Source organism: Oncorhynchus nerka, linkage group LG27 (genome assembly GCF_034236695.1).
Source record: "Oncorhynchus nerka isolate Pitt River linkage group LG27, Oner_Uvic_2.0, whole genome shotgun sequence".
NCBI lineage: Eukaryota > Metazoa > Chordata > Actinopteri > Salmoniformes > Salmonidae > Oncorhynchus > Oncorhynchus nerka.
Genome location: NC_088422.1, coordinates 82,402,679 through 82,419,681, shown reverse-complemented (window position 1 = coordinate 82,419,681; position 17,003 = coordinate 82,402,679). Strand labels below are relative to the sequence as shown.

Here is a 17,003-nt window from a genome sequence, read left to right as displayed (position 1 = left end):
AAATGGAAAGGGTAATGTGGAGAATAGACCTAGTTCACTAAATTGAAAGGGTAATGTGGACCTAGTTCACTAAATGGAAAGGGTAATGTGGATAATAGACCCAGTTCACTAAATGGAAAGGGTAATGTGGAGAATAGACCTAGTTCACTAAATGGAAAGGGTAATGTGGAGAATAGACCTAGTTCACTAAATTGAATGGGTAATGTGGGGAATAAGCCTAGTTCACTAAATGGAAAGGGTAATGTGGAGAATAGACCTAGTTCACTAAATGGAAAGGGTAATGTGGTGAACAGACCCAGTTCACTAAATGGAAAGGGTAATGTGGAGAATAGACCTAGTTCACTAAATTGAAAGGGTAATGTGGACCTAGTTCACTAAATGGAAAGGGTAATGTGGAGAATATACCTAGTTCACTAAATTGAATGGGTAATGTGGGGAATAAGCCTAGTTCACTAAATGGAAAGGGTAATGTGGCTCCGAGCATGGTAAACACACACCACTTGAATTTGAGGTTCAGTTTTAAGTTAATAGCTCTAAGCTGTCAGAAACAGTGAGTTCTTTTGCTTTCATTGTCTGAATATCCCTGATGGTCGATGGTAATGGATGGAATCCATGTTGTTTGAGTCTGAGCTAATCTGATTTTCATTGTGCCCTGGAACATGGGTGTTGTACCGTTTTAGAACCATAAAATGTTCATGAGGAAGAGACATACTCACTAAAAATCAGACAACTCTCCAACTGAAAAAAGACGCTTGTATTCTAAAATAAAAATCCATCAGTTTAAGTCAGCTGTAAAGTGCTGCACCACGAGGATTATGTTATACATACCTCTAACCCTGACACTAACCTTGCCAACCTTCAAAGAAAACAGTCGTCCCTTCATATTAGCATCAAGCACAAAATCAATGACTAATTTCAGAAGATGCCAGGAGCAAATCAAACAGTCAAAGTCAACCTAAAAGTCCCTGAAATCCCAACACCGGTGGAACAGATGCTGGGGGTTTCCAGGAGCTCATACATATTCCACTACAGGCCTCAGTCTGATCCTCAAGGATTCTCTACCAAAGACATGTTCAACTGACACCAATCATTCCACATCTCCGATAAATGTCTGTGTTCAAATGTCATGGATCAAAGTCAGATAGTACACAAACATATCTATTTTATAGTGCATACTGTACATGCTACTGTACTGTTAACTGTATGATACATACCATAATTTGAACCTTATGACCTGAACTGAGTAAAACTTTCTGCACTACACTGGTACAATGCCAAAGATGAGTAAAGAGAGAAGACAAAGTGTAGCAGCCTTGTCCCAGATCTGTTTGTGCTGTCTTTCCAGATCCAATGGTCACACTTGGCATGACAACTACCATAGCAGTTGGTTATACAGTGCGAACCAGATCAGGTTGTAATGTGTAGTAAAGTGTAGTAAAGTGAAGTGTAGTGTAGTAAAGTGAAGTAAAATGTAGTAAAGAGAAGGTGTAGCTACCTCCAGCCAGGATCTGCTGCTGCAGCTCATCCATCTGCTTCCTGTAGGCCCTCAGCGCAGCCTCCTTAAACGTGGGACGGATTCGCTTTTTGGGTGGAGCCTCTGCAGGCATCTCCTCCTTCTCCGGAATGTTTTTGTTCTCATCCTCTAGGTTTTCCGTCCTCTCTGACGCAGCCGCTTCGGAGGCCTCCTCCATCTCATCCCCCTCTTCCATGTCCTCCATTAACTCCTCTTCCTCCTCCTCTTCTTCCTCCTCGTCAGGCTCCTCCACCTCAACATACTCCACCATGGCCTCATACTCTGCTGTGTCCTCTGCCGTGTCCCCCGTCATGGCATCATCAACGTAATCCTCACTGTACTCTTCGTCGTAATTCTCGTCCAGACTACAGTCATACTCCAGAACGACTGCAGCCTCCTGGGTGGCCTCAACTTCATCAGAGTCCTCGTAATCCTGGGTGGTAGCCTCGTAGTCCTCAGAGACATAATCCTGAGAGGCATCAGGATCATAATCCAGTATGGGCTCCTCAAACTCCTCTGTCTCTTCTGTGTCGTTGGCATTGGACCGGTTCTCCAGGTTGGCCAGGACCTGCTCCATCACCCCGACATAGGCAGTCTCGTTGTCCACCAGCTGGTCACCAGCAGTAGCCTCATCTTCATCTTCAGCCTTGTAGACGAAGGAATCGGTGTAGACGTCTGAGTCGATGGTGGTGCTGGAGTCGTTGGCCGTGGAGGTGGACAGTGTGCAGAAGTGGCCCATGAAGGAGCCTGAGTCTGGGGGTGGCTCTGGGGGAGCGGCACTAGGTGGAGGGCCTGACTTCCACACCACCTCCAGGGCTGATTTTGCCTTCTTCAGGGTGGAGCCGAACCCAAAGCTGAAGGATGGAGCTTTGTCGGTGAGATCGATGCTGAGGCGGCTGCTCCAGGACTTGGGCACCTCCTCTACAACTTTCTCGGACTGGATCTCGCTCTGGCTACGGTACATGGTGGATGACTTGGTCTGGCTCGGTTGGAAGCTGTGTTTGACATCAAGCTCAGGGAATGTTTGGGTGGATAGTTCAGGGGCTTCTTTAGCTGCCATTTTAGGAAGTGTGTTAGATGCCCCTTTAGGAACCATTTTAGGTGTCTCTTTTGTACAAGTTTTAGAAGTGTCTTTGGGAGGTGTTTTCACAGCCTCTTTTGGACTTGTTTTAGGAGTGTCTTCGGGAAGTATTTTCACAGCCTCTTTTGGACTTGTTTTGGGAGTGTCTTTCGGACTTGTTTTGGGAGTTTCTTTTGGGCTTGTTTTGGGAGTGTCTTTCAGAGGTGTTTTAGGAGCCTCTGTATGAATAGCTTTAACAATTTCTTTAGGAGGTGTTTTAACATTCTCTTTAGGAATCATTTTGGCTGTTTCTCTTAGTTTAATAGTTTTAGCAGCTTCTTCAGCAATTGATTTAGCAACCTCTTTTGCCGGTTTAGAAGTCACTTTATAAATAGTGTTAGAAACCTCTTTAGGAATAGTTTTAGCAACCTCTTTAGGAATGGTTTTAGCAACCTCTTTAGGAATAGTTTTAGCAACCTCTTTAGGTGTTTTGGCAACCTCTTTGGGAATAATTTTAGCAACCTCTTTAGGAATAGTTTTAGCAACCTCTTTAGGAAAGGTCTTAGCAATCTCTTTAGGAACAGTTTTAGCTAACTCTTTAGGAGGTGTTTTAGCTTTAGGAGCTGCTTTAGGAGTTTCTTTAGGAAGTGTTTTAGCAGTCTCTTTAGCTGTAGGCTTATGGACAGGTGGTGTTACAACAAGTTCTTTCACTACGATAGGGGCTGTATAAAGAGTAGTGGGGGGAGCACTACCCAGCCGGGCACTCTCTAGTTGGATGATCTCCAGTGGGGCAGTGTCCAAGAGGGTGCTTTCCACCATATCCAACATGAAAGTCTCCTCCCCTTCAAATGCCAGGTCCACCTCCTGACACTTGGTGATATTCTCAGGGAAGCCAGGGATGGCAGCTGGGTCAAAGGGGCTGCTGACCTCAGACACCAGGTTCTGCTCTGTGGAAGCGTCCAGCCCGGAGTCTGCTCCCTGCTCCAGGTGAGGCCAGTCCTTCCATGGGGAGAGGTCTCCCTGCAGAGACAGCTGTGAGCCGCTGTAATGGCTCCTATCCCCAGACATGCAGATCAGCCCATTGCTCACCCCACTGTCGATGGTCTCAGTGGTCTCGGCCTCGTTGGGCTCAGCGTACGGAGGGTTCTCCTGGCTGAGGGTCTGGCTGGCATACCATGATGACGCCATGTCCTCCTGCTTCCTCTGCCACAGCTCCTGGTCTGAGGAGGATAGTAGAGAGCTGCCATTGGGCCGGCTGAAGTACTGGCTCTCTGAGAAGTCTTCAGAGTAGGACTGGCAGAGCTTGGAGCAGTCAGACTCGGAGCGGCTGAGCTTGGGTGTGGAGTAGTCGCTCTGAGAAAGCCAGCCGGGGGTGAGGTCACCATAGTAGGGCTTGGAGGCTTTGTCAGACTCATCATAGGAGTCATCAGCGTAGTGAACTGAGGCAGAGTAGCCTGCCTCATCCGCAGACCGGCTACCGTGCTCATGGTGACCGTGCCTCTTTTTATCTGCTTTATGTTTGTGAACGGGCTTAGACACCACCATTGCATATTTGTTCCTGTTTAGTTCGTCTAGCTCCTTGTCACTGTCCATAGAGTCCCAGTCATCACTCTCAGCTTTGTCCTTGGCTGAGACCTTAATGTCCATGCTCTCGTAGGTTTGAGAAGAGGACATTTCTCCTTTATCTTTCTTTTCCTTCACATCATGAGTCGTTAAGCTATCAGTGGATACAGATATACCAGTCCCCTTCAGTTTGTAGCATTTTTTCAAAACTAAATCTCTATCTGAGGGGGTTGAGAATATTACAATAATAGGCCTAGGTTTTGCATTGGAACATTCTCTTTGTTGCCCTAACCGATGGGCTAGCTCTATTTTAAGTGTTTTATGTGCTTCAGCAAATCCCATTTTGTCCTTTAGAATGTGATAGATGAGACTCTCAGTTTTCTCCAGCTTCTCCTCAGGGACGTTTATGAACCTCAGGCTGGCCTTGTTGGCCTGGTGGCTGACCTGCTTGATGTAGTTGTGGATGTCTCGCGTCTCTCTCCGGGACTGGACAAAGCCAGTACGCAGTTGTTCAATCTCGGTCTGCACCACCTCCACGCTGGAGGAGATCTCGTCGATGGAGTTCTTCAGGGCATTGACGTGTCCCCTGAGCTCTGAAAGCTCTGTCTCAATCTGGCTGATGCCCTGCAGCTCCTTAAAGATCATCTCCATCACATCCTGGGTTTGGTTGATGCAGCCTGTAGAGCTGGAGCCGGCTTCTAAGGCAGAGGTCGACTTCTGCTGCCGCCCAGCCCGGTCCAGGGACTTGCTCCGGATACCCAGGGTCTTCCTCCAGTTGCTCACCTCGGAGTCCGAAGACACGCACTCCTGACTCTTTTTCCATTTCCTCAGCTTGCGTAGCGCGCCAAGTCGGAGAGTGTGCAGACTTGAGCGCTCCACTCTCTCACCCTCTGAGCTGCCATCGGAGGGCGCCAGACTAATGAGGCTCTTCCTGTTCCGTCTCACTGGCATGGTGTGAGATTTCTGCTCATCGAATCTACGCACAGGTTTGGCCTCGCTCAGGGAGTCAGAGTATTCGCTATTGATGGAGAGGATCTCCTGGAAGATACTCTCATTATTGTTCAGCAGAAGAGTGTTTTTCGGGAGTCCGTTCGCTATCGCTACACGGTAACTGAAAGTCGGTGAGAGAGATGAGCAGTCGTTTTTTCCGTCGTCTAATTCAAGAGAGATGTTACGCGCCGAAGAGCATTTGCTGATATTTTTCACTGTGGTTTTCAGAGTGGTAGAGAGTGTCGGCGTCAGGTTACCTTGGTCACGCAAATCAGTGGTGGTCAATTTGGGCTCTTTATTGTCGCTACTCTCTTTCTTCTTTGTGGGATTCGCCAATTTCTTTGTAAACATTCCTTTGCAAATCTTCACGATGTAAGATGATAGGGTCTGGAGCAGGGCAGAAACCATGGAAGGCAATGCTTTGAGAGACGTCTATTAAAGATGCAGTGGAGCAGTTCTGCTCGGACTGAGGAGCCAGCGGGAAAGGAGCCAGCGGTGGTGTTGGGGGAGGAGGAGGAGGGATGGTGGAGGGAGCGTCAACCCCCGGGAGGACACAACTCTGACAGGCCTGCGTAGATGAGCTTGTGTCAAAACTCCAACTCTGTATATCCGAGTGGTGGACGGGAATCACTGTGAAATCCACTGGCTCTCCACAGGACCAGACGCATTGTCTGCAAAAAGAGAGAAACAATAGGAACTGTTAGTAAAGGCATAGAAGAAAGATACTGTAGCATATAGATACCATAACAGAGATACTCTAGCACAGATACTATAACACATTGGAACTATAAAAAACATGTACTATCGGACATACATAATTTAGCACAGTGATACTCTAGCACACAGACACTCCAGCAAACACAGATATACTAGTACACAGATATACTAGCACACAGAAATACAAGCACACAGATATACTAGCATACAGACATACTAGCACACAGATATACTAGTACACAGATATACTAGCACACAGATATACTAGCACACAGAGATACTAGCAGACACATATACTAGCACACAGATATGCAAGCACACAGAGATACTAGCACACAGATATACTAGCACACAGAAATACTAGCACACAGACATACTAGCATACAGACATACTAGCACACAGATATACTAGTACACAGATATACTAGCACACAGATATACTAGCACACAGAGATACTAGCAGACACATATACTAGCACACATATATACTAGCATACGGAGATACTAGCACACAGATATACTAGCACACAGATATGCAAGCACACAGAGATACTAGCACACAGATATACTAGCACACAGAGATACTAGCACACACTAGCAGACATATATACTAGCATACAGAGATACTAGCACACAGGGATACTAGCAGACAGATATACTAGCAGACAGAGATACTAGCACACAGATATACTAGCACACAGATATGCAAGCACACAGAGATACTAGCACACAGATATACTAGCACACAGAGATACTAGCACACACTAGCAGACATATATACTAGCATACAGAGATACTAGCATACAGATATACTAGCACACAGATATACTAGCACACAGAAATACTGGCACACATATATACTAGCATACAGAGATACTAGCACACAGAGATACTAGCACACAGATATGCTAGGACACAGATATACTAGCACACAGAGATACTAGCACACAGATATGCTAGGACACAGATACTTTATCATCAGATAATATAGCACACAGAGATATTAGGATTGCACAAAGCAAGAAAACAGCAATGCTCTTATCATGAAGAAGGATTCATCTGATGTCATTGAGGTGAAACCCTGCGCAAAAATCCATAATATCTACAGTTTCACACTGGGAAAATCGTCACAGGCTCACTGTGGACCGTCAAAGACTGTAGTAGGATGGGATTCACACAATCCACAACCAATGAGTATGCTCGATTTAATTTGGGTAAAATAAAGTAAGAGGCCCATATATCACAATAAAAATAAATTTAAGTGAACTGTCCACCATTAGAATCTTCTGCTAGTGCTTTTATGGTGTGTGTGTGTGTGTGTGTGTGTGTGTGTGTGTGTGTGTGTGTGTGTGTGTGTGTGTGTGTGTGTGTGTGTGTGTATGGATTTCTCACTGTCAATAGAGCCAATGGCCACATTGATACGCATCCTTTTTACAGCAGGAGGCAGGCTATAATTACTTCAGTAGTTAAAATGCTCTGATACACCACCTCACACACACACACCACACACACCACACACACACATACACATCATAATGCTCCAACACACAATGTCCCCACATACTGCTGTGGAGGCCCGGCTCTCTTGCTCGCCGGAGGTAAATACACAATTACACTCTAACCACGCTAACTAGCTATATTTTATTCATCTCAAATTAGAGACTCAGTGAAATGAGTGGGTCTGAACCCAGTGACTGGGTCTAGATAGAACTGAGTATGCATGGTTTTAATGTGTTCGATATAGTAACGTCATTACTCCCTGACCCAGATCAGTCCTGGTATCTCTACTGGGGCAGACTGAGATATGTCCTGTTTCTGACCCATTACACATCATGCCCCCAGAGGTTGGTGCTTTCTATTCTGGCTCACAAAGATAGCTATTATAGAAAGGTATGGGGGAAATACTGTACATATTATCATTATTATGATTTACATTATGAGAGTTGATCATTGAAGTAATATGTTTTTTTTTGCCATAGGGCTCTAAGGCAGAAGTAGAGCACTACAATCATTGAAATAACAGGGCTAATAGCTAATAGTAGTGCAATACTAAGGGAATAAGGGAATAGTGTGCCAATTGAGATTTATTCAGAACTGTGGGATTAGGTACCCTGACTGAGCAACACAGGGATGAACCCCAAAGCCTCTCTCTCTGGATGGTATTCTGATATTAGATCCATGCGCTTATCTTGAGTTTTCACTTAAGTCTCCCATTGTCCAACATCAACGCATGCCTTACACGAAGGTCCAAATTGTGCACGCTTATCTCAATCCCGAATCAAGCCCCCCGTGATTGGCTACCTGTGGATGGCTGGCGAGGGGTGGCTGGATCTGATTGGCTAGCTGTGAGCGAGCAGCTATGAATTTCTAGATGTGATTGGCTAGCTGTGAACGAGTAGCTATGAATTGCTGGATGTGACTGGCTAGCTGTGAGATGGTGGTTGTGATTGACTGTCACTGGCCAGGAGAGGCAGCCAGTGAGAGGAGGCTGTTGTGGAGCTTAAGCCGGCAGCTGCTCCACATCAGTTAAGGGGTTTAACCACTGATGCATTCATGGTCAGAGACAGACTCTCTCTCTCTCACACACACACACACACACACACACACACACACACACACACACACACACACACACACACACACACACACACACACACACACACACACACACACACACACACACACACACACACACACACACACACACACACAATGCTCACGTGAAATGGGCTGTGAAACATAGCATCAGCATTAGCCTTTACTGCTGGGCTGTGACCGTGAGCCAATAGGTCTAACAACATGGGCTGGGTCGCTTGGCATCAACAACAGACCATTTTGCATTCAACAGGCGTGCTACTTTATATGGTGATAGCTAGGAGATGATTTCAGATGTTACTTTCACAATGTGCTTTTCAATGAGTACTGAAGAAAAATTTAAACACAACATGTAAAGTGTTGGTCCCATGTTTCATGAGAGAGGATGGCTTTCACTTCAGCAGTGATAAATTCATGAACTTCTTTGAGGAAAATATAATGATTGTTAGAAAGCAAATTACAGACTCCTCTTTAAATCTGCGTATTCCTTCAAAGCTCAGTTGTCCTGAGTCTGCACAACTCTGCCATTACCTAGGATCAAGAGAGACGCTCAAATGTTTTAGTACTATATCTCTTGACACAATGATGAAAATAATCATGGCCTCTAAACCTTCAAGCTGCATACTGGACCCTATTCCAACTAAACTACTGAAAGAGCTGCTTCCTGTGCTTGGCTCTCCAATGTTGAACATAATAAACGGCTCTCTATCCACCGGATGTGTACCAAACTCACTAAAAATGGCAGTAATAAAGCCTCTCTTGAAAAAGCCAAACCTTGACCCAGAAAATATAAAAACTATCGACCTATATCGAATCTTCCATTCCTCTCAAAAATTTTAGAAAAGGCTGTTGCGCAGCAACTCACTGCCTTCCTGAAGACAAACAATGTATACGAAATGCTTCAGTCTGGTTTTAGACCCCATCATAGCACTGAGACTGCACTTGTGAAGGTGGTAAAGGACCTTTAAATGGCATCAGACCGAGGCTCTGCATCTGTCCTCGTGCTCCTAGACCTTAGTGCTGCTTTTGATACCATCGATCACCACATTCTTTTGGAGAGATTGGAAACCCAAATTGGTCTACACGGACAAGTTCTGGCCTGGTTTAGATCTTATCTGTCAGAAAGATATCAGTTTGTCTCTGTGAATGGTTTGTCCTCTGACAAATCAACTGTAAATTTCGGGGTTCCTCAAGGTTCCGTTTCAGGACCACTATTGTTTTCACTATATATTTTACCTCTTGGGGATGTCATTCGAAAACATAATGTTAACTTTCACTGCTATGCGGATGACACACAGCTGTACATTTCAATGAAACATGGTGAAGCCCCAAAATTGCCCTTGCTAGAAGCATGTGTTTCAGACATAAGGAAGTGGATGGCTGCAAAACGTTCTACTTTTAAACTCGGACAAAACAGAGATGCTTGTTCTAGGTCCCAAGAAACAAAGAGATCTTCTGTTGAATCTGACAATTAATCTTAATGGTTGTACAGTCGTCTCAAATAAAACTGTGAAGGACCTCTGCATTACTCTGGACCCTGATCTCTCTTTTGAAGAACATATAAAGACCATATCAAGGACAGCTTTTTTCCATCTAGGTCACATTGCAAAAATCAGACACTTTCTGTCCAAAAATGATGCAGAAAATTAATCCATGCTTTTGTCACTTCTAGGTTAGACTACTGCAATGCTCTACTTTCCGGCTACCCGGATAAAGCACTAAATAAACTTCAGTTAGTGCTAAATACGGCTGCTAGAATCCTGACTAGAACCAACAAATTTGATCATATTACTCCAGTGCTAGCCTCCCTACACTGGCTTCCTGTCAAGGCAAGGGCTGATTTCAAGGTTTTACTGCTAACCTACAAAGCATTACATGGGCTTGCTCCTACCTATCTCTCTGATTTGGTCCTGCCGTACATACCTACACATACGCTACGGTCACAAGACGCAGGCCTCCTAATTGTCCCTAGAATTTCTAAGCAAACAGTTGGAGGCAGGGCTTTCTCCTATAGAGCTCTATTTTTATGGAACGGTCTGCCTACCCATGTAAGAGACGCAAACTCGGTCTCAACCTTTAAGTCTTTACTGAAGACTCATCTCTTCAGTGGGTCATATGATTGAGTGTAGTCTGGCCCAGGAGTGGGAAGGTGAACGGAAAGGCTCTGGAGCAACGAACCGCCCTTGCTGTCTCTGCCTGGCCGGTTCCCCTCTTTCCACTGGGATTCTCTGCCTCTAACCCTATTACAGGGGCTGAGTCACTGGCTTACTGGGGCTCTTTCATACCGTCCCTGGGAGGGGTGCGTCACCTGAGTGGGTTGAGTCACTGATGTGATCTTCCTGTCTGGGTTGGCGCCCCCCCCCCCCCTTGGGTTGTGCCGTGGCGGAGATCTTTGTGGGCTATACTCGGCCTTGTCTCAGGATGGTAAGTTGGTGGTTGAAGATATCCTTCTAGTGGTGTGGGGGCTGTGATTTGGCAAAGTGGGTGGGGTAATATCCTTCCTGTTTGGCCCTGTCCGGGGGTGTCCTCGGATGGGGCCACAGTGTCTCCTGACCCCTCCTGTCTCAGCCTCCAGTATTTATGCTGCAGTAGTTTATGTGTCGGGGGGCTATGGTCAGTTTGTTATATCTGGAGTACTTCTCCTGTCCTATTCGGTGTCCTGTGTGAATTTAAGTGTGCTCTCTCTAATTCTCTCTTTCTCTCTTTCTTTCTCTCTCTCGGAGGACCTGAGCCCTAGGACCATGCCCCAGGACTACCTGGCATGATGACTCCTTGCTGTCCCCAGTCCACCTGGCCGTGCTGCTGCTCCAGTTTCAACTGTTCTGCCATATTATTATTGGAACATGCTGATCATTTATGAACATTTGAACATCTTGGCCATGTTCTGTTATAATCTCCACCCGGCACAGCCAGAAGAGGACTGGCCACCCCACATAGCCTGGTTCCTCTCTAGCTTTGTTCCTAGGTTTTGGCCTTTCTAGAGAGTTTTTCCTAGCCACCGTGCTTCTACACCTGCATTGCTTGCTGTTTGGGGTTTTAGGCTGGGTTTCTGTACAGCACTTTGAGATATCAGCTGATGTACGAAGGGCTATATACATACATTTGATTTGATTTGATTTGATGAGATGAAATAAAAGATCCCAGAAAAGTTCTATACACACAAAAATCTAGTGAGCATTTCTCTTTTGCCAGATAATCCATTCACCTGACAAGTGTGGCATATCAAGAAGCTGATTATACATTACACAGGTGCACCTTGTGCTGGGGACAATAAAAGGCCACTCTAAATTTTGTCACACAATACAATGCCACAGATGTCTCATGTTTTGAGGGAGCGTGCAATTGGCATACTGACTGCAGGAATGTCCACCAGAGCTGTTGCCAGATAATTGAATGTTAATTTCTCTACCATAAGCATGGCTCCATGTCGCAAGGATCTGTACACAATTCCTGGAAGCTGAAATGTCCCAGTTCTTCCATGGCCTGCATACTCACCAGCCATGTCACCACCAATTGAGCATGTTTGGGATGCTCTGGATCGACGTGTATGACAGCTTGTTCCAGTTTCTGCCAATATCCAGCAACTTCGCATAGCCATCGAAGAGGAGTGGGACAATATTCCATAGGTCACAATCAAGAGCCTGATCAACTCCATGTGAAGGACATGAGGAAAATGGTGGTCACACCAGATACTGACTGGTTTTCTGATCCAAGCCCCAACTTTTTTTTTAAGGTATCGGTGACCAACAGATGCATATTTGTATTCCTAGTCAAATGAACTACATATATTAGGGCCTAATAATTAATTTATATTGACTGATTTACTTATATGAACTGTAATTGTTGAATGTTTCGTTTACATTCTTTTCAGTGTATTTAGTAACGTAAGGAGCTAAAAAGCCTGGTGTAGGGATTAAGTCTCTGTAGAATTAACATATAATCTCCATGCAAAGTCTCCTTAGGCTACAAATACATCCCACATATTGCACATATGAACCCTTGCAACATTTTTTTTCCCCATTTAGTAAAATGTTGGGGACATGACATACTTCTAGTTGTATAGTCAATATAAGTGTTGGTATTACAATGCTACAGCCTGCAACTAGAACCTCAGAAAGTGTCGTCCCTAATATAATATAAAGGGAAACAACTGTCATTACAGATGTGTACTAAGATCTTTTACAGGTTGTGTCCCAAATAGCACCTATTCCCTATATACTGTAGTGTGCACTACTTTTAATTAGAGCCCGATGGGACACTATATAGGGTATAGGGTGCCATTTTGGAAACACACACAGTGCTGGGCTGTGACTGATTGACACTGCTCCTTCTCCAATGTAATGTGACTGTAATGCAATTGTCTTCTCTGAGAGGTCAGGGTTCTCCAGGGCTCCGTCCCACACGGCCCCCTATTCCCTACATAGTGCACTACTTTTAACCAGGGCTCTGATCAAAAGTAGTGCACTATGTATGGAACAGGGGGCCATTTGGGATGTAGCCCTGTTCACCACTCATCCGTGGGATGTTCTGCCTGGACTCTGGCCAGACAGACCTGCAGTCCAGGGCTCCTTTTCCAGACCCAGATTAAGCCTATCACTCCTGGACCTCAAAACACTCACTGTCCCAGGAGGACCACTTTGGAAAGAATTGTTTTCATTAATACGTTCATATCCTCTGGGACTGGGATAAAATACTCTACACTTATCTTTCTTGTGATTTACGTGTCACGCCCTGACCTTAGAGAGACGTTTTATTTCTCTATTTGGTGAGGTCAGGGTGTGATGTGGGGTGGGCATTCTATGTTTTGTATTTCTTTGGTTTTGGCCGAGTGTGGTTATTATTTGTAACCCAAAATAACATAGAATACAATCACATATGTATTATATTATATTCTATTCCATAATATTCTATTCTATTATTTTCTATTCTATTCGATCTGTTTACTGGCCTGTTCTAAAGTACAATTAGCCTTTATATGGGTCTTTATGAGAGCGCAAAGAAAAAAAAAATCAGATCTTTACTGTAGGTAGCCAATCCCCGGGCAACACTACCACAGCATTCCACACCCCTGATCTGTAGCTACCCAATCAGCAGGTCTGTCTGTGAGCTCCAGGAAGCCAGACAGAGATAATCAAGGCCTCAGTGTGAGTTTATGAACTGATGCCAAAACCAAAGATTAGACACGTAGCTATCAACACTCCATTATGATCCTTTCTGTTGTAACAGTCTCCTAGAAAGCACTTTATCTTCAAATCATGTTTTAACACACTTTTCCAACACCATCTATTTAAGCAAGGCCACAGTGTGAGTTTATGAACTGACGTCAAAACCAAAGATTAGACACGTAGCTATCAACACTCCATTATAAACTGGGTGGTTTGAGCCCTGGATGCTGATTGGCTGACAGACGTGGTATATCAGACCATATACCATTTATTTTTACTGCTAATTAAGTTGGTAACCTGTTTATAATAGCGGTAACGGAAATTAGCGGCAATTAGCAAAACACCCCCAATAAAGGAGTGGTTCTGCAGGTGGTGACCACAGACCACTTCTCAGTTACTATGCTTCCTGGCTGATGTTTTGGTCACTTTTGAATGTTGGCGGTGCTTTCACTCTAGTGGTAGCATGAGACGGAGTCTACAACCCACACAAGTGGCTCAGGTAGTGCAGCTCATCCAGGATGGTACATCAATGCGAGCTGTGGCAAGAAGGTTTGCTGTGTCTGTCAGCGTAGTGTCCAGAGCATGGAGGCGCTACCAGGAGACAGGCCAGTACATCAGGAGATGTGGAGGAGGCCGTAGGAGGGCAACAATCCAGCAGCAGGACCGCTACCTCCGCCTTTGTGCAAGGAGGAGAAGGAGGAGCACTGCCAGAGCCCTGCAAAATGACCTCCAGCAGGCCACAAATGTGCATGTGTCTGCTCAAACGTTCAGAAACAGACTCCATGAGGGTGGTATGAGGGCCCGACGTCCACAGGTGGGGGTTGTGCTTACAGCCCAACACCGTGCAGGACGTTTGGCATTTGCCAGAGAACACCAAGATTGGCAAATTCGCCACTGGCGCCCTGTGCTCTTCACAGATGAAAGCAGGTTCACACTGAGACCATGTGACAGACGTGACAGTCTGGAGACGCCGTGGAGGACATTCTGCTGCCTGCAACATCCTCCAGCATGACCGGTTTGGCGGTGGGTCAGTCATGGTGTGGGGTGGCATTTCTTTGGGGGGCCGCACAGCCCTCCATGTGCTCGCCAGAGGTAGCCTGACTGCCATTAGGTACCGAGATGAGATCCTCAGACCCCTTGTGAGACCATATTCTGGTGCGGTTGGCCCTGGGTTCCTCCTAATGCAAGACAATGCTCATGTGGCTGGAGTGTGTCAGCAGTTCCTGCAAGAGGAAGGCATTGATGCTATGGACTGTCCCGCCCGTTCCCCAGACCTGAATCCAATTGAGCACATCTGGGACATCATGTCTCGCTCCATCCACCAACGCCACGTTGCACCACAGACTGTCCAGGAGTTGGCGGATGCTTTAGTCGAGGTCTGGGAGGAGATCCCTCAGGAGACCATCCGCCACCTCATCAGGAGCATGCCCAGGCGTTGTAGGGAGGTCATACAGGCACGTGGAGGCCATACACTCTACTGAGCCTCATTTTGACTTGTTTTAAGGACATTCCATCAAAGTTGGATCAGCCTGTAGTGTGGTTTTCCACTTTAATTTTGACTGTGACTCCAAATCCAGACCTCCATGGGTTGATAAATTTGATTTCATTGATCATTTTTGTGTGATTTTGTTGTCAGCACATTCAACTATGTAAAGAAAAAAGTAGTTAATAAGAATATTTCATTCATTCACATCTAGGATGTGTTATTTTAGTGTTCCCTTTATTTTTTTGAGCAGTGTATATAATCAAAGCCTCAGTGTGACCACTCTGACCATTGTGACTACTGACCGTTGTACTTTGTCTCGGGTGACTGTACTTTGTTGTACTATTCTGACTGTTCTTTGACTTGTGACACCACTGTAAATATTGTACTGTTAGACACCGCGTAAACAAGATGTATTTTTTCCTAAACTATCTTTAATAACTGTACCCTCACTATTGTGACTACTTTGACTTAGTGGATATTGTAACTGTAGTCTGTTCTGGCTGTGACTACTTTGACTTAGTGGATATTGTAACTCTAGTCTGTTGTGACTCTTGTGGCTGTTTCAGCTTTGATCAGAAAGAGAGCCTTCAAACCACAGAGCACTATGTATCTGAGAATCTGGGAGTGAGACAGCGACTCAACGTTCATATTAAACAGCTGAGTTTCCCTTTATGAAATGCTACATCCGAATCGGCAAGTTAGGGTTTGACAAATGAAACATTCTCCCTCTATCTCCCTCAGGAAAACTTCATATGCAAATATCTTTATGGGACCCAGGAGAGATTTTTATATAATCAAATTAGATGGGCAATGATCTGTGTGCATGAGAGAGAGAGATGGTAGACATTTTTCACTGAAACAGCTAATCACAGATTGATTACTAACATGGCTTCCTAACCAATCAGCAGATGGGACAGATGTCACATGAGGGCTGTTCCAGAAAGCTGGATCAGTGAGGCAGCCAGCTGTCTTTACTATTCTGAAATAACTCCATATTTTCAAGAAATATAGACTTGAAATTGGAATGGTATAATTATCTTGACAAACAACAACCCATAGTCAAGATTAGCTTCCTAAATTAACCAGAAAGTCAAAATATATATTTGACTGCTTATCAGAGCTGATCTAGAACACCCGAGTCACAGCTAATTCACTGCTGAATCCAAAATTTGTATTTGTATTTATTAAGGATACCCATTAGCTGCTGCCTGCCAAGGCAGGAGTCCATCAACATTAAGACAGTTATATACAATTTACAATACAACATCCATGTGTACGTTTGTGTAGAGCGCATGTCTTATCATGTGTATGTGTGTCTGTGCCTGTGTGTCTCTTCACAGTCCTCACTGTTCCATAAGGTGCATTTTTAAGGTGTTACCTGATGTGGAATAAAGATCCATATAGCCATGGCTCTATGTAGTACTGTGTGCCGCCCATAGTCTGTTCTGGACTTGGGGATTGTGAAGAGACCTTTGGTGGTATGTCTTGTGGGGTATGTATGGGTGTCCAAGCTGTGTGCTAGTAGTTTAAACAGACACCTCTGTTCATTCAGCATGTCAACACTTCTTACAAAAATAAATAATGATGAAGTCAATTGCTTCTCCACTTTGAGCCATGAGAGATGTACATGCATATTATTCATGTTAGCTCTCCTTGTACATTTAAGGGCCAGCCGTGCTGCCCTATTATGAGCCAATTGTAATTTTACGAGGTCCCTCTTTGTGGCACCTGATCACACGACTGAACAGTTGTCCAGGTGCGACAGAACTAGAGCCTGTAAGGACCTGCCTTGTTGATAGTGTTGTTATAAAGGCATAGCAACACTTTATTATGGACAGACTACTCCCCGTCTTAGCTACTGTTGTATCAACATGTTTTGACCATAACTGTTTACAATCCAGGGTTACTCAAAGC

The 17,003-nt window shown here is 44.9% G+C and overlaps 1 protein-coding gene across 1 annotated transcript in view; it reads right to left on the bottom strand.

The window, feature by feature from the left end:
- LOC115120649 (protein unc-13 homolog C-like) overlaps window positions 1–5,596 on the bottom strand; it is a 242,585-nt gene extending 236,989 nt beyond the window's left edge. The window contains exon 1 of the mRNA XM_065012084.1: window positions 1,496–5,596. Coding sequence (XP_064868156.1) covers window positions 1,496–5,534 — 4,039 coding nt within the window. The 5' untranslated portion in view covers window positions 5,535–5,596. The remainder of the gene's footprint in view (window positions 1–1,495) is intronic.
- Between the last annotated feature and the right edge of the window lie 11,407 nt (window positions 5,597–17,003).